The following is an 18,566-nucleotide window of genomic DNA, read 5'->3' as shown; positions in this document are numbered from 1 at the left end:
AGCGCTGATTTTTGACCTTTTCTTTTTCGGCCCAAGGATGTCGAAATCCCTCAAGTGGCCGTCGAAATGTTGACGACGAAGCTGCGACGCTGCTGTGCAGCGGAAGTGAGCGAGTGTGTGATCAAAGTGAACATTTAGCCCTCAGCTGTCCTCTTTAATGCCTTCTCTTTCTCCACTGTGATTCTACTCCTTCCAAGGATTAAAATGGGAACGCCAATCCATACATACCAACCGTCTGGGTGTTGTGTACGTGTGTGATAGTAGGAGAAATCTCAAGGCATGCTGGGTATGCAGCACTGATCAGCTCTGACGCTGTGCGAGATGCAGGACCTTCTGTTTTTCTTGCCATGCTTCAATTGGAGCATAGAGGGCTGCTGGTTTTGTGTTTTTTTCTGTGTGATTTTGACAATTTTCAGAACATTGGCAATTAGCAGGACGGCCGTTGGCTAACGAAAGGCCGATGCGGGGCCAATCGGTCGGTCAGACCACGTCTCCCTCTTAAAATGAATATGGAGGACTGCAAGACGGTTAGTGGACTGAGTGACGCCCCCTCCCCGAATCCCAGTTTTGACAAGCTCAGGCATAAAAAGGTCAGCGCTGTGTGAGAGCAGTTGTGAAAAAAAATGGCTTGACACAGCGACCGAATGGTTTTTCTGGCGAATAAAACTCTAAAAGGGATAGAAACTGCTTAGAATAAACGACCTTCATGATTGCTCAACGTATTGCAGTATGTAATTACATTTCTCAGACCTCTATCAATGGAGAAAATAGTGTTTATATGCAATAAAATGGAAGGTTGAGCAAGCTTTGGCGCTCACGTTTGATTAGTTAGAATAGTACCCGACAGTGATATGTCCTTTCCTTTTGTCTGCCCTTTTATGTACTATAAATACAACCACTGACGGCGGTAGACGTCCAGTGATTCCGCCAATGGCGGTCACTGAGTCAAAAAATGAAAACAACAATGCTTGTTTTGAGGGAAGAGCTTGGATGGATTAATCTCATTTCCACTGAGAAGTCCCAGTTTGATTTGTCTTAAGCTTGATTCCAATGGGACGCTCATCCTATCAGGTTGTCGTTTCTGATGTTGCTGTTACGCAATATATGAATCCATTCTTTTATAGGAGAAATAATCTGGATAAAAAACGGAATTGCTGCTTCATTCTATTACACGTATATTTATTTATTTGTACAGTGAACAGTGTACACATAGTTTGATTAACAACAACATTTCTGTTATATATAGATGAACCAAGACGGGATGCCAGTCTATTTACGTGTCTTCGATTTGACAATCTAGGAGTAGTTTGAAATGACAGATTTGGCCTTGACTTCCAGTCCCCGCTGCTCTCCGGCTCTAACTTAATATGCAAACAATAATGAGGGCTAATTAGATGGCACACATGGGGACTCCGTCATGTTTATTTTTTTCCCTGGCGTTGATGCAGCTAATGAAGGGAGCGGATAACGAGTTACGGTCGTCATGGACGCTCCGTCTTGATAGGGAAAGGAATTGACTGACCTCTTCAACGTTAGAAACGCGCTCCCCACGGCCACTTTAAGCGTTTGGATTCATCATTGTCACCTTGCGGTTGTTTAGTCAATGTTAAAAAGGGAATAAATTCCCATTTAATGTTGAGAAAATGCAGCAAATGTAGTCTAAGTAGTAGTAAGCTATTATTCAGGTTTATTTGTTTTACCCGCCACTGCTTTCCTTTTCACTAGTGACAACAGTGGCGGTCCATGCATTTTCTCGTAGCGCCTTCAACGGGTAAAATCCATATACGTCCATACGCGAAATGGCAAAAAATGCACTAAAATGTGGTAAAATCCGCTTCCTAGCAGCATTTAGTGATTAAATAGAAACACTGGAGCTTTTCAGATATCAGAACTTGGCCCACAATTAAAATATTATTTAGGAATATAGCCATATTTTACTCACCAAAAATCCTTTTTAACTGTACTCAGTATCCATCCTCCTTTCTTTCTTCCTACTTTTCTAACGCCATCGAAGCTAATGCTGAAAGTCGAGCCTGTCCTGTCGTATTTCTGGCTTAGTCCGTCTTAAAAATGGCTTTAAATCAACACAACAATATATTTGCTTGTGCAGCCCGCTCCAAATACAGTTTGGTAGCTCTGGCTAATGACTAGCCAATCATAGTTGGTGAAAGCGATGACGTATCCTTCCGCCTGTGACAAGGCAATGACGTATCCTACGCCCGCGACAATACATTGTGGTGTTGCCAACTCGAAATCTGATTGGTTAAAGCAACAGTCTTATTGACGCTTGTTTAAAGTGACAGAGCCTGCAGAACTGATTGTGAAGGCTTTGAGGCAGATTTCTGACCCTGGCAACAAATAATGGCTGAAATGTGATTGGTTAAATGCTTCAATATGAAAACACATCTGGAAGCAGTGCAACCAGGGGGAAAGGAAGCTAACAGACCATTTGGAATTATTTAATAAGTATTGATGGACAAAATATAATAAATGATTCAGATATTTTTAGGCCAGCAGAGAAGGCCTTGAAGGCCCTGATGGCCCGCCACTGAGTGACAAATAGGTGGATGTCACAGGCAATTGTGTATTTCGCCAATGATGAATGGCGAAAAAGCGTCAACCCTGAGAAAATCTTAGCTTTTTCAAGGTGGAAACGCCAAGAAACAAATGAACGAAAGCGGCAATAAAAACAGCAAAACATTTCCTTGGCGAAAATAATTACAACCTCAAACGGGTGCAATATCTGAACCGGCGTTAGCCGTGTGATTCATGGCCACGTGGCCAGAGGCGGGACGAGAGGTGGCGAGGCCACCGCGCTTGTTAAGGGAAGGATGGATGTTTGCGGCGCAATTAGCCTCGTTCACAGCTTGCCGACTGATGTAAATCTCTGGAAAATGTAAGCGTGCTTGAGTGATTTTGTTTGCTCTGACAATACACTTCATTTTTTTTTGTCTTTATAGATCCGATCTTGTAAATTAATCCTCCACTATAAAATAAAGTGAATGCCCCCAGATGTGTAATCCACTCAATTCATGTGTTGCAGTTGACCTTTAATAAAATTACTTGAACATTGGCGCACATTTTTTAAAGGTCCCTAGACCCTCTTCTAATCAACTAATGGCCACAGTGGATTGTTTTTTCTCTCTCTAAATGACCTCTTCTCAGCATGTCCAGATTATCTTCTATTTTGGAAGCATCTTTAATCTCATTGCGTAATGGATCATTACATCATGCTTGTAAGGTTGGAAGGGAACACGAATAGTCGTCAATCAAATATATCCCTCTTTTCATTCAGCTGATAGGGAAGGAAATTATGTGCAAAATAATCACGTCAACAAAAAGCACTATTTGTCGACATGCACTTTTATTCATAAGATTCCCCAGCATCATTATTAACTGCACATCACTTTGCAATTTTTGCTGGCAATACGGACGCCGGTAATTTGCCAAAGAAAGCAGGGGTGGGGGGGCTTGAGCGCGGGCGGGCTATTAATTAACCGCAACACCGTTATTTAATTAGCACTTGGTCAAAAGTGAGGCGTATGTGAGTGAGTTGCAGATTAATGGCAGATCGCTTCTTGCCAAATCTAAAACTGATGCAGATATCGCAAAGTCATAATGTGGCAGTGGCGGGCCGTCAGGGTCTTCAAGGCCTTCTCTGCTGGCCTAAGAAATATCTGAATCATATATTATATTTTGTCCATCAATACTTATGAAATAATTCCAAATTGTCTGTTAGCTTCCTTTCTCCCTGGTTGCACTGCTTCCCGATGTGCGTTTTCATATTCAAGCATTTAACCAATCACATTTCAGCCATAATTTGTTGCCAGGGTCATAAATCTGCCTCAAGGCCTTCACAATCAGTTCTGCAGGCTCTGCTGCATTAAACAAGCGTCAATAAGACTGTTACTTTAACCAATCAGAATTCGATTTGGTGATACCAAGGCCTTCTCGCAGGCGTAGGGATACGTCATCGCTTTCACCAACTAAGATTGGCTAGTGATTTGCCAGAGCTATCAAACTGTATCTGGAGCGAACTGCATAAGCAAATATATTGTTGTATTGATTTAAAGCCATTTTCAAGACGGACTATGCCAGAAATACGACAGGACAGGCTCGACTTTCAGCATTAGCTTCGATGGCGATAGAAAAGAAGGAAGAAAGAAAGGAGGATGGATATTGTGTACATTTAAAAAGGATTTTTGGTGAGTAAAATATGGCTATATTCCTAAATAATATTTCAATTGTGGGCCCGGTTCTGATATCTGAAAAGCTCCAGTATTTGTATTTAATCATTAAATTCTGCTACGAAGTGGATTCTACCCGTTGAAGGCGCTACGAGAAAATGCACGGACCGCCACTGTAATGTGGTGGAAATAATAAGCAGTGAAGTCGTGCATATTGTGCGTCAATAAATAAAAACACTTATTAAATTTAAATCTAAAACCTCTCAAGGAGATGAGGATGTTAAGTATTATTCATTTATTTGAGGCAGTAAACTCGCGTAATTCAAATGCATCCGAGACCAAAGTTTTTGTGTGTGTGTTACCTTAAACCGTGGTCATGTTGCATTATTAATCCGACGGACATGAGACAGGCCACATTTTTTTTTGGGGGTGGCGGCAGGATTATTCACGAAGCATCCCAAAACCCTTTGGACGTTTACCTGAGATAAATGGAACGCCCTCACCCAATGTAAACGCAGCTTCACGAATCGGTACGTCTCACGTTTGCCGAACAGTCGAACAAGGTAGAAGGAGGCAACCATCCCCGATATCAATTATGCATACGACTCTCATGCAAGTCCTATCAGGACGGGGAGTGATTAATAATGGAGCAGCCCAGTAATTACATGGTGGTCGTGCCTTTTTTTTCTTCTTTTTTTTCCACTTCACTTCCCCTCCTCCTCCGCCTGGAGCTTGAAAGTGCTCATCCCAAAATTGAAGTGACCTCCCTGGTGAAAGGTTTTTTTCTGCCGTCTTAAAAACAACAATGTCGCAGGGCCAAAACATGCAAGCAAAGTCGCTTTATTTCCCATTTTAACTCATTCACTGTAACTGAGAGCTGTAGGTGTCAGATATTATTATATTACATTATTACATATTATTATATGTCAACTAGCTAACCTTAGCGGTAATGAAAATGCCAATTATGATGTGCCCAACTTTGTCCTGCTGCAAATGACTGTACTTACATTTATAATGTACATTTAAAAGATGGAGGGAAGATACAAAAATTTCCGCTGCAGATTCTCACCTAAATAGGCGGTTATAAATAAATACTAAATACCATCTAGCCTCTACGCAGCTTGCCATCAAGTACAGTCATTAGCAAACGAGTGGGCTGTCAGCGCCACTTCCTGATGGGGCTGCTCGCCGTGGCCTCTGATTGGCCGAGAGCGGGGCGCCTCCACGACTTGCTATGGGTGGGCGGACGGTCATTTGTGCCGGGTGGCCTAAGATAGCTTGACAGGACAATGACGGGCCAGTGAGCGTGGGCTCGTGCGCTGTGAAATCTTAATAGCGGCGCCTTGACTCTATTATTGAGAAAGAAATCGCTTGGAAATAGACCTGCCGTTTAGCGTGGAGACAATTCCATGCGGAGCATTCCGTCCAATGCTTCAACGTTGGCAGGGAGGCGGACGGCGGTCGATGCAGACGGCCCGTCTGCAGAGAATTTGCGATCAAGGGCCGATTCCCTCCTCTCCCATGTCCTCCGGGAGTGGGGGGCTGAGGGAGGCTGGTAAATGATTGAAAGATGAAAAGAAGGGAAGGACAGATATCGGAGGATGCCGTCTTTGAGGGGGATGACAAGCGAAGGAGGCCAAAGGGGATTTAACTACCAAAATGTGCCCGTTTCAAACTCTCCAATTAAGACCGGATGGGGTTTCTGAGGGAATTCCATAAGGGAGCTGTCAAATTGGGGGTTGAGTAACTCACAGGGGTAAAAAAATAATTTGCATTAAATGATTGCGAAGCAAGAAAACAAACAAACCAAAATAATGAACTAGCAATGACCCAAACCCTCCATTAACAGGACAGACCTAGCATAAATGACCTTCATCTAACGGTTGTCCGTGACCAGACGTTTGGTCCCCGGGTTCGCTCGCTGTCAAATTATGACAGAGATTTTTCTGTTGATATTTTGATATTAGATATTTAGATATTAAACTCACTCTCTATCTCTCTAATGATTATAATTTTGAGAGCTGGTTTCAACAGTAACAACCCGGCGACCAAACGTCTGTTCTACCAAACGTCCCTGCTACCAAACGCCCCTTCTACCAAACGCCCCTTCTACCAAACGCCCCTTCTACCAAACGCCCCTTCTACCAAACGCCCCTCTACCAAACGCCCCTTCTACCAAACGCCCCTTCTACCAAACGTCCCTTCTACCAAACGTCCCTTCTACCAAACGTCCCTTCTACCAAACGTCTTTCGACGAAACGTCCGAGTACCACGGTTGCCAAAGGCAATCGGGAATAGTCTCGTTTAATTGGTCTTTTTTTTTTACTTCCTCAGAAATAATACATTTCCACTGTTTAAACGGATTGGTAAAATCTCACAATAAATAAATGTACTAGCCACTTTTAGGAGGAAAAAAATGAATGGCTCAAAAGTAAATACGGCCGGTATATTTATTTGTGAGAAAGCTCTTCCCCTTTCAAAAGCACAAATCCAATCGGAACAGGCGAGAATCTAACCTGCAGAGATGAAAAGCCCTTTCTGTAGCAACGCCACGGGATGGGATGCGCTTACTTTATTTGTTGTATTTTGGAAGCTCAGCTCCACTGAAGGTCAAAGACTATTGTCTGTCCACAAAAGCCTGTCGCTTGTGTGTACATGTGCGGGTGTGCGAGACTCTCTCTCTCTCTCTCTCTCTCCACGCTTGGCGTGATAGGTTCGTTAGCCGGGATAACCTTCAACCACTACCCAGCCATTTGGAACGGGATCGACGGGCTTGCTGCCTTCTTTCTGGCACTCCCTCCCCCCATTTTTTGTCAAAGATGGGACATAGAAGCCTTGGCTTTTGTGACGCCAAGAATAGCCATGACACTCCTTTCAGTCAAGGTCACTGATTGTCTCTTTTTCGAACTGACAAATAGAAATACATATTTGGATTTTGGGAACGGCAGCATTCACAAAAAGGCCGTTTGGCTTTTATTTGTTGTCATACAAAATGCAGCAGACTAAAATCAAATGAAATCTGACCTTTTAATGTATTCATGCACCACCGTTGAACATTGAGTTTTGTAATTATGATCTTATTAACTCTTTTCTGGACTGTATTATGTGCCATGGTTTCGAAATCATCCGCTATCGTATTTCATGCACTTTTACGGTGGAAAGAAGTGGGTCTGCTTTCACGGCTTTGCGGTCTGCTGGAGGCCCTCCGCTCCCTTTAATCCACTAATCTGACACTTCCAGGGGCCAGGCACGCGCCTCCAATCGCACAAGAGACCGCATGCCAACCCTGATCAAATAGACTCACCCAGATCACGTAATTGCTCCTGCAAACAAACACACACTCGCACATCGCAAACATTCGCCGCGCGTACTCGTGAGGTAGTAAATACTACAAGAGACCGACCGGTCTGTAACAAATGGATCACTTGAAAATGACTGGCTTCTCCGGCCGGTATTGGCCGCAAGTCCTTGACGGGATCCATTAAGGCCTATTTGTGCCCATTCGAATCCGGTTTATTAAGTCATTTAACTTGCAGAGAGGTCCCTGTAGTCATTCTTTTACGGTAAACAATTCCGATAAGAACAGGTCGATCAAACTCGTTCTTAAACAATACTTTTTTCTTTTAGACTGAATGATAAAACTCGAAGGTATGTATTTTATCCAGTGGCGGGCCGTCAGGGCCTTCAATGCCTTCTCTGCTGGCCTAAGAAATATCTGAATCATATATTATATTTTGTCCATCAATATTATTAAATAATTCCAAATTGTCTGTTAGCTTCCTTTTATTGCGTTCCCCCCTCGTTGCACTGCTTCCAGATGTGTGTTTTCATATTGAAGCATTTAACCAATCACATTTCAGCCATTTTTTGTTGCCAGGGTCAGAAATCTGCCTCAAGGCCTTCACAATCAGTTCTGCAGGCTCTGCTGAAATAAACAAGCGTTGATAAGACTGTTGCTTTAACCAATCAGATTTCGAGTTGGCAACACCACAATGCCTTGTTGCAGGCGTAGAGATACGTCATCGCTTGCACCAACTATGATTGGCTAGTCATTAGCCAGAGCTACCAAACTGTATTTGGAGCGGGCTGCACAAGCAAATATATTGTTGTGTTGATTTAAAGCCCCCCTGGCCCGGTTCTAATGTCTGAAAAGCTCCAGTATTTGTATTTAATCATTAAATGCTCCTAGGAAGTGGATTTTACCCCATTTTTGTGCATTGATTTATTGATTATTTTTTAAGTGTCGCAGCTTTAGCTGCAGTAGAGGTTTTATAGCCATAAAATAGTTTTTGAGGGTTGGATTGATTCGTTGAAGGCGCTACGAGAAAATGCACGGACCACCACTGATTTTATCCAGGAAGTGAATATCGCAAAAGAGGTGGGAAGGGATTCAAAATCGACAACGCCCCCGATTTGAACAGAAAGTGACCTCTGTTTAGTCTAAATGAATCGGACAGATGGATGGATTGAACAGACTCCATTCTAGTGGAAAATATTGGCCGCAACCTGTTGTTTCCTATCTTTTAGGCAGAAAAGTAGTAGTACAGAAGAGTACTATTTCAAATCCTATTGTTTGCAGATTGCAATAATTAAAAAAACACTTCTGTTTTGACCTTTCTTACGCATTTAACAGTTCCAAACATTGGAAACTGGCTCGCTTGGACATTCCATAGACAAGAACTGCAGCCTTCTCATGAAAGATTCCCAAAATGACTTCTTTCGCTTCTGCCGATTCCAAATAAACACCGAGCTGAATCGGTAAAATGAGCCTTACAGTGCAGCCACTTGGCATGTCTGTTGCGGGCTGCCAGGCTCGACACATCCCCCGCTCGCCCACCACCTCGGTCGACATGTTTATGGATGAGATGTCTCGTGTCATACCACCGAGACAGATCGCTACGGCGGTCCGCGGAATAACAATGGTGTTCCAGCAAATAATAATTTTTTGGGGGGAAAAAAATGCAGACTATTTGCGCTGACTGAAGAGTCAAAAAAGCCATCTGGAACGCTGACATTTCTCACGCCAGAGCAAGAGCATCTGGTGTTCACCTTTCCCCTCGCCAGGTTTCGACTCGTAGTCTTGTCATCTCGTGTGCAGAGCAGCAGCTCGTTATCGTCAAGGGTTTTCTTGCATTTTAAAATTTGGGAGCGGCCTCTCTCTACCCACTTTGTTCGTTGTTGCTGCTTTTTTACTTTAGCAGTGGCGGTCCATGCATTTTCTGGTAGCGCCTTCAACGAATCAATCCAACCCTCAAAAACTATTTTATGGCTATAAAACCTCTACTGCAGCTACAGCTGCGACACTTAAAAAATAATCAATAAATCAATGCACAAAAATGGGGTAAAATCCACTTCCTAGCAGCATTTAGTGATTAAATACAAACACTGGAGCTTTTCAGATATCAGAACTTGGCCCACAATGGAAATATTATTTAGGAATATAGCCATATTTTACTCACCAAAAATCCTTTTTAACTGTACACAATATCCATCCTCCTTTCTTTCTTCTTTCTTTTCTATCGCCATCGAAGCTAATGCTAAAATTTGAGCCTGTCCTGTCGTATTTCTGACATAGTCCGTCTTGAAAATGGCTTTAAATCAACACAATAATATATTTGCTTGTGCAGCTCGCTCCAGATACAGTTTGGTAGCTCTGGCTAATCACTAGCCAATCATAGTTGGTGAAAGCGATGACATATCCCTACGCCTGCGACAAGGCATCGTGGTGTTGCCAACTAGAAATCTGATTGGTTAAGGCAACAGTCTTATCAACACTTGTTTATTTCAGCAGAGCCTGCAGAACTGATTGTGAAGGCCTTGAGGCAGATTTCTGACACTGGCAACAAATAATGGCTGAAATGTGATTGGCTAAATGCTTGAATATGAAAACACACATCTGGAAACAGTGCAACCAGGAGGAAAAGCAATGAAAGGAAGCTAACAGACAATTTGGAATTATTCAATAATATTGATGGACAAAATATAATATATGATTCAGATATTTCTTAGGCCAGCAGAGAAGGCCTTGAAGGCCCTGACGGCCTGCCACTGCTAGGTACATGTTTTCATTTTTCGGATTGATTGCTGAACACGACAGGGTTACAGGGTTACAAAAAAGATCATGTACCATCAGGATGATTTTCAATGCCTTAATGGTACATTCTCTCCCCCATGGGAGCATTTTTCTACCAAGCCGCATGACCTGCTTGCATTTACAGCCCGCTTCCATATGGTTTGCTTAATGATGCAGCCCCTTATTTAGTTCACAGACTAGGCCGTCAAACAAAGGGTGCAAGGTCTGGAAGCCCATTCAGTCACCGGTGAGGAGGTGCGTTTTATTTTTCCCTGCGGGGTTGATGGACAATCCAGGCCATGTGTCAGAGCACATTTTGCATCTCTCACTGGCTCTTGGGTGGCCCACGTCAACGTCAAGCTATCCAACGAGGCGGCAAGGGAAACAACTGTAAAAATTGCAGGTGCGCACCCGAAGGTGCGTCTCGAGGAAGACGCCATCAAACATAGACAATGTGTCATTTACTGGATTTTTGGGGACCAATGAGAGATTGAGGCAAATAGTTTTCTTCACATTTTTGGCTTCGCTCTTAGAACCGTTTGCCAAGCCGTTTTTGAGCTGAGGCACACTGTTTGCATTAAAACAAATCTAAAGGCACGCCACTATCTTCAAATTTAAAACAATGTCAAGTCCTTATCATCAATTTTATCTATATACACATAAAGTATTATATGATCTACAGTTGTACCTCGACATACGATCGTAATCCGTTCCGAGACTGAGATCGTATGTCGAGCTTTTCGTAACTCCAGCGAATGTTTCCCATTAAAATGAACTGAAAACAAATTAATACGTTCCAACCCTCTGAAAAAACACCAAAAACAGGATACACGAAAGAGATGTGGCATAAAAAGACAGTGCGCTACAATGATAAACAGCCTCATGTCATGGCCACCTGGCTTGGTCGCATCTCGAAATTTTAATCGTATCGCGAGCGAATTATTCGATCGAAATTTTCGTCGTACCACGAGCATATCGTACCACGAAGTACCACTGTAATTCTTTACGCCATGTCAACAGAGCCCAAAAAATCTCCGGTTCATGTCACCTAAGAATAAATAATCTGATGACGCTAATCCCCCTAATTTTATAAATGGGTTCTCCCAGAAGCAGTTTTTGTGTTCTGACAGACCTAACGTTGCCTTAAGTATCATGAATAAATAAATAATCATTTTACAACATCATCTTGGCAGATCATTTCCCCTCAACACACCTGACCGTCACAGTGGCCGGATGTAATGGAGCATCTCTGGAAAAAAAAATAAAGTAAATGAGGCGCATTGATGCTTGGTTTACCTTGGCCTAATGTATTTGCACGCCCACTTTTCTCAGCCCCGCGCATTAAGCCTCAGCTTTTTACCGGACTTGAACGCAATTCGGTGCGGTGACCGCAACGGGGCCAATAACAAACGATTTGGAGTCTTGATTCCAAGTCTTTTATCACATGTAGACCACGATTGTACGTATTAGCCTGTGGCCAAATTTCTTCCAATAGAAAAGCATTTTCCCAAATTCGACCCTGAATTTGAATTCAAAACCTATCACGCAACACACCACTTCAACAAGGCATGTTTGAGTCCTATTATCGCGATTGCTACAGACAGAACTGTTTGTTTTGTTGTCATTGTTGCACAAAGAAATAGTCTTGGTGAAATACTCCAGCTGGCTAATTACGGTCCTGGGAGAAAGCCGGAAAAAAATGCCCGGTAGTGATGATGGGAAAATGTGGGGGGCATAGATGGATTGCAGGGGGACAGGGATTACGATAATTCCGTGGCAACAGCTGTTCAGATCTGTCCACCAGCTGTGTCTGCTGTGGGAACGGAACCCGAGCCAGGATAGGATTCTTAAGTCCGTGCAGGGATTGTTTGATGGTCTGGTCTAAGCCAAAGCGCCAAATTGTTATTCAGTTGAGTCCATTTTCTACCTGTTACTATTTTAAAGGTTGGCTAGATTGATCTGAGACCAATCTTTAGCAATATGTTTCTCCCCAAAAAAGAAGCACTAATAGCACGGAGTTGGATTAAGTTGTGTTGGAAGCCTGATCTGCTGCAATCTGCCCAAATCGATAAACAGGTTAGGAGCGCCAGAAGCCTCAGCGGCGGCCGCCCTGCATTGATCATCATCCCCATTAACGCCTTCGCACCTCCAACCTCCCTCGCCGCTTTCCAGCTCTTCCTTTGTCTCTTTGTTCCACTGCTTTCGCACCGTTGTGGTCTTTTTTTAATTTTTTTCTTCTTACCCAGATCCCCTGGGCGCTCCTAGAGACCTCCGACTCGCGCCAGTAGATTATCTCACATCCGAGGAGCTTGCTCGGCGCAGTCTTGTCGGTCCAATTAGTTGCCGGAGAGCAGATCAGACCGTCTCGGTACTGGGACGTTTTGTCAAAAGACGTTTGGTCGACCGGACGTTTGGTAGAACGGACGTTTGGTTGTTACCGTTGAAACCAGCTCTCAAAATTACAATCATGAGAGATGGAGAGTGAATTTAATACCTACCATATTTTCACGATTATAAGGCGCACATAAAAGTCTTACATTTTCTCCAAAATAGACAGGGCGCCTTATAATCCAGTGCGCTTTATATATGGACCAATACTAAAATAGTTATCTTGATAAAATCAAATAAATCAGTCGATAGGGTACACCGACTCTACTATTTTCCTGTAAACAAAGTACTGCGCAGTGACTGCTGGGATATGTAGTAGTTCTTTTGTCAATACATCCAATGGATTGTGGCCTGTATACATCGACATCAATACAGCTTGACGAAGCATGGAAAGCACCGTTGGAAAAGTTACACTAGCTACCAGCTAGCTACTATTTGTGAATGGATTGTGGCCTGTATACATCGACATCAACACAGCTTTATGAAGGGGTGGCAGGCAGCGCCGGGCTAGTTACACTAGCTACCAGCTAGCTACTATTTGCGAATGGATTGTGGCCGCCTGGACGAACGTATTAAACTCAGCGTTTTCGATGGACAATTGTTCAATTCGGACACAGAAAATGAGGACTTTGATGGATTTGTGGGTGATGATGACGTGGGTACATTGTAAAATGGCTAAATAAAGTACAACCCAACTCAGTTTTGCTTCTGTTGCTTTTTAAAAAACGTGTTTTTAGCGTGCATGGAGCACCAAATTAGTGTGTTCGCCGTTGTTGTATATTGGTACAATTAGTGCAAAGTTATCACAGCCGTCAACCTGGGTGTATTGACAAAAGGACTATATATCCCAGCAGTCACTGCGCACCGGAAATAGCGTCTGGGGCTGCTTCCGTAGCTGGCGCTATTACGGTTCGATAATCATCCATAAATAATATATCTATATGCTATGCCTGGCTGCGTCTAAAAGAACGGTGCGTCCTTTGTGTGTGTAAAATACAGAAATAGCACTCGTTATTGACACTGCGGCTAAAAATACGATGCGCCGAATAGTCGTGAAAATACGGTAAATATATAATATCAAAATATCAACAGTAAACTCTGTCATAATTTGACAGCGAACAAACCCGGCGACCAAACGTCCGTTCTACCAAACATCTGTTCTACCAAACATCCGTTCTACCAAACTTCCGTTCGACCAAACGTCCGTTCGACCAAACGTCCGGTCGACCAAACGTCCGGGACCAAACGTCTTTCGACGAAACGTCCGGTCACGGGCCCGTCTCCCCTCGCGTTCCCATGTCATCGACCTACGATGTACGGACCTTACGGTTTTCTTAAAATGAGCTTCATGTGGATGTACACAAAACCTCTCGATGTCCCTCACTTTCTGAGGCCACTCTTGTATGGCAAGCTAGTTCTGACCATGACATCGAGGACTCCACGGGTGAGTGAGAAGAGATAAGGCGCTGTTGAAAAAAAAAGACAAAGCTCTAAGAAACAGCAGTGTCTGGCCGCAGAGCTTGTTTTCGACCAGCCCCAGACACGGTGAAGGTTTGCGGGGGCAGAGGGGCATGTAATTGCCCTCTCTCCTCCGCCCAGAACCCTTTAATGAATGGTGGCAATCTCCAAGCGCCGTTAAAATGGTAACGAGTGCGCGGGTCAGCAGCCGGCCTCAAATAAAGAGCCCACACCAGATTTACTGTATAGTGTCCCTAAGCATGAGACTGGCCATTGAAGGAGGTAATTGGCAATATTTGGACGGATGGAGCGACTTATTTTCGGCAAGTCTGTGCTTTTTTTTCGTATCTGCCGAATGAAATGCTGGCTTGAGGGTCAACAAATGACCCGCAGGACCCAGTCATGTTTTGGGCTAACTACCACTATGAAGATTGTGGCAGTTTGTGTCATTATTTGCTGCTAAAAGATTTGTAACCATTTGTATTGTCACTATTATATTGTGAGACTGTAGTATGGTGCAAATTTACTATGTGGTTTGTTTAAACCAGTGGCGGTCTATGCATTTTCTCGTAGCGCCTTCAACGAATCAATCCAACCCTCAAAAACTATTTTATGGCTATAAAACCTCGACTGCAGCTACAGCTGCGACACATAAAAAATAATCAATAAATCAATGCACAAAAATGGGGTAAAATCCACTTCCTAGCAGCATTAAGTGATTAAATACAAATACTGGAGCTTTTCAGATATCAGAACTTGGCCCACAATTGAAATATTATTTAGGAATATATGATTCAGATATTTCATAGGCCAGCAGAGAAGGCCTTGAAGGCCCTGGCGGCCCGCCACTGGTTTAAACCCACAAATTAGTGCGTACATTTCTTCTTCATTTCTTCATTTTCCAAAATGCCTTGACTTCTTTTTATCTAAGACTGTGATTTAAGTGTTTGTGTGCGGTCAGATTTCTTTTTTCTTCCCTTCCCTTTTTAAACGAATGACTGCATTCTTCCTCGTCGGAGCCCCTCCCATCCTTTCATTCTTTCTCCCTGCGCTCTATTCAATGCCCAAGCGCAAACAAGCGACGGCAATGTCCCCGGGACAGCCGGCATATTGTCAAAGCCCGGCCGTGATCTTGACTCTTAATGGACTGTCTTGTGTATCCCGCACGGAGTCACTTGGAGGTCTTGACCGCCATGTTAACTTCTCCCTGTCAAAAGTCATTCCACTCATTCGCCTTCGCGGAAACAAAACAAAAAAGCCGGGCGGAAGTTGCGGTCATACTATTGCAATCGGGCACCACTCGATTATATCCGGCAAAAGACGATGACTGGAACTTTTGTCTGTCTTTTACAACGTTACAAAGGTTGGGGCGATTGGGAGGGTTAAAGCTTTCTTGAATAGAGTCTTCAAGAGTCAAGATGGACTTTTGGTGCTAGTGTGTGTCGTGGAAATGGATCTAGTGCGCATTCTCTGGGTCCGAGAGCTTTCATCTCACCCGAAAATGCTGGTGGAGACACAACGGGAGGTTGTCTTGAGTGAAGCAATGAGAGATAGAGAAGTTTTTGTGCTGCGTGGGCTTCAGAGAGAGCCGAGTGTTGTTTGGAAATATAGACAAAAATATCTCTTCACCTCCCAATCTCCAGCACATCAAAAAATCCTTTCACTTAAGCCTCCGGGCGCTCCGTATGACCTTTCCCTGCTCCTCTCGACAAGATGACAGTGCAAATCCCACCGCTGTCAAAAGCAGTAACACTTGGGAAGACCACTCTGACCGGGTGAACTCGCGGTGTGATGGACCTGGGCTTCTGATTCATAAAAATATCAAGGAGTAAGAGTCAAACCTCTATTTTAGAACGTATTCATTCATTTTAGGATGAACTGACGGTACATGGTCGATTGGTCGCCGGTCTTTTGGTCGCCCGGAAGGTAAGTGATAATTACCATTTAAATGGTTGCTCAAATTCCCTAAATACAAACTGTGAATAACTATTTAGTCATACTTAATGCCCTAGTAATTATTAGGCTAAAGAAAAGCTCCAAATTTCCCGGACTTTTATTGTTTTTTGTTGGAGAACTTGTTAAGACCCTGACTGACGTCGCTTCTTAAAGGGACAACGCATGTACATACAAACTCTTTCTTCTACACTCACACTTCGGCTCAGTGAAACTGCTCATGACCATTGTTGGCTTTTATTGATGTGTAGACCATGTTGTTTTACCTTGTTTTGGTCATCGGTCTTTTGGTCCCCAGTCTTTTGGTCGCCCGTTGTCACGGTCCAGGCGACCAAAAGACCGCCACCAAAAGACCGCCACCAAAAGACCGCCACCAAAAGACCGCCACCAAAAGACCGCCACCAAAAGACCGCCACCAAAAGACCGCCACCAAAAGACCGCCACCAAAAGACCGCCACCAAAAGACCGCCACCAAAAGACCGCCACCAAAAGACCGCCACCAAAAGACCGGTGACCAAAAGACGGCGACCAAAAGACCGGCGACCAATTGACCGCAAACGGAACTGACTATCCAAACTCAATATAATGACCTCGATTCATGTGAAGACCGATGTATGCAAGTATAAGTGTCCAACGAAATAACTTCTCTCCCTTCTCTTGCAGGTCATTCTCATTCTGACCAAGTACTACCACGCTGATTCCACCAAGGTGCTGGAGAGCTCTCTCTGGAGGTAGGCCAAAACATTTAGCACCATCCCATCTGTTGTGGGATGACCTCATGTTAAGTCTGGCCACCGTAGATCTCCCGGAGGTCAGTTCAGGTGTCGTAAAAGGCCGACAGGGGCCATAAAGCATGAAAAAGCTCCCGATGCGGCGGCTGCGCTAGCCAGACAGAGTACCGGAGGCCGTTGATAGCATCTGTTTGGGCAGATAACGTATCAGCGTGGAAAGCGGGTCGACTAGGGCTGCCAAAACCACTTTTTTTTGCCTTTGAGTGGGCTGAAAAAAAGAAAAAATACATCCCGCCGGCACTACATCGTAGTGAGAATCTTGCACGAACTTTCTCATGGAATATTAATTCTTCCATTTAATCCCTCGCAGATGTTCCGATGCCAAACCTGACCTTGCAGGTACAATAGAGGAGACTTAATTCTCTCTTAGCATAAGAGAAAACAGAGTTTATGACTGAGGCTGCCTAAAATGAGCCCCCAGAAAGCAAATGTGTGTGATGATGCTACTTAATTCATGCCATCCCCCCTTTTTGGAGAGCTTCAAAGCTGCTGCCTCTCTTTAACTCTGATCGCAATTCTCACTGGAAGTCGTGTATGAATTATGTACAAATTTTGCGTGTGGATGCTCTAATCATTATTGCAGACTCATCACTGGAAAATCAGAAACGAAGCAATCGGTTGATTGCTGGTGAATTTCTCAAACTTGATCCGCATTTCAAACCCAAATTGAGAATTGAATTAAATTGAAAACAGCGTGACCGGACATTTCGTCGAAAGACGTTTGGTCGACTGGACGTTTGGTCGAACGGACGTTTGGGTAGAACGGACGTTTGGTCGCCGGGTTTGCTCGCTGTCAAATCATGACAGAGAGTTTACTGTTGATATTTTGATATTAGATATTTAGATATTAAACTCTCTCTCTCATGATTATAATTTTGAGAGCTGGTTTCAACAGTAACAACCCGGTGACCAAATGTCCGTTCTACCAAACGTCCGGTCGACCAAACGTCCGGGGACAAAACGTCCGGGGACCAAACGTCCGGGGACCAAACGTCCGGGGACCAAACGTCCGGGCACCAAACGTCCGGGGACCAAATGTCCGGTTGACCAAACGTCCGTTCTACCAAACGTCTTTCGACGAAACGTCCAAGTACCGAAAACACAGCTCCATGAAATTGTGTTAATTCGCTCATGTCGATCTCACTCACCCAAAGGCTCTCAAATCAGCACTCCAGTCTCAAGTCATGTCAAAATGGCCCTTAAGCAAGTTAACTAGCAAAACAAATCGCACGTATCGTATAGTATTTCCCTTGTAGTTGCCCCATTGACACAAATGATGTTCGAAAGCTGAAAACAGAAGAAAATAGTCCTGTTTTTCAGACGTTGCTCTCCCACGAGGCACAACGCCTACCGTAGTGCCAATTTGGTTGTTGCCTCAGGGCCGAAGTTCGAAAGCGACTTGCGGCTCAATCTTCACCAAAACACGAGACAGACACACTGTGCGCAGCCTCTAATCAAAATGTCCTCTCGGACATCACGGCGACAGCACAGAATCCACATCTCGCCTAGCATCACGGCCCGTTCTTCACTTTTTGAGGTTGCCGGGACAACCGCCACTGGGTCCCTCCCAACTAAAACAAAATACCAGAACAAATCATTGCCATTATTATTATTATTTATTTCCTGCTAACATTAGAATAGGAACTAACCTACTGTGTGCAAGAACGATTATTCAATGTGCATTTGTTTTCAACTTGCTTTTTAGATCGCTCTAGT

General features: G+C 43.8%; 1 protein-coding gene across 9 annotated transcripts in view; it reads left to right on the top strand.

The window, feature by feature from the left end:
- The window catches only part of sorcs2 (sortilin-related VPS10 domain containing receptor 2), a 69,043-nt gene that overhangs the window by 13,330 nt on the left and 37,147 nt on the right, over window positions 1–18,566 (top strand). For all 9 annotated transcript variants that reach the window (XM_077588333.1, XM_077588332.1, XM_077588330.1 and 6 more), the window contains one exon: window positions 16,723–16,790. In XM_077588333.1, coding sequence (XP_077444459.1) covers window positions 16,723–16,790 — 68 coding nt within the window. The remainder of the gene's footprint in view (window positions 1–16,722; window positions 16,791–18,566) is intronic.

The sequence above is a fragment of the Stigmatopora argus genome, chromosome 20 (genome assembly GCF_051989625.1).
Source record: "Stigmatopora argus isolate UIUO_Sarg chromosome 20, RoL_Sarg_1.0, whole genome shotgun sequence".
Taxonomy (NCBI): domain Eukaryota; kingdom Metazoa; phylum Chordata; class Actinopteri; order Syngnathiformes; family Syngnathidae; genus Stigmatopora; species Stigmatopora argus.
The sequence above is the reverse complement of the archived record's forward strand: the minus strand, read 5'-3'. Positions and strand labels throughout refer to the sequence as shown.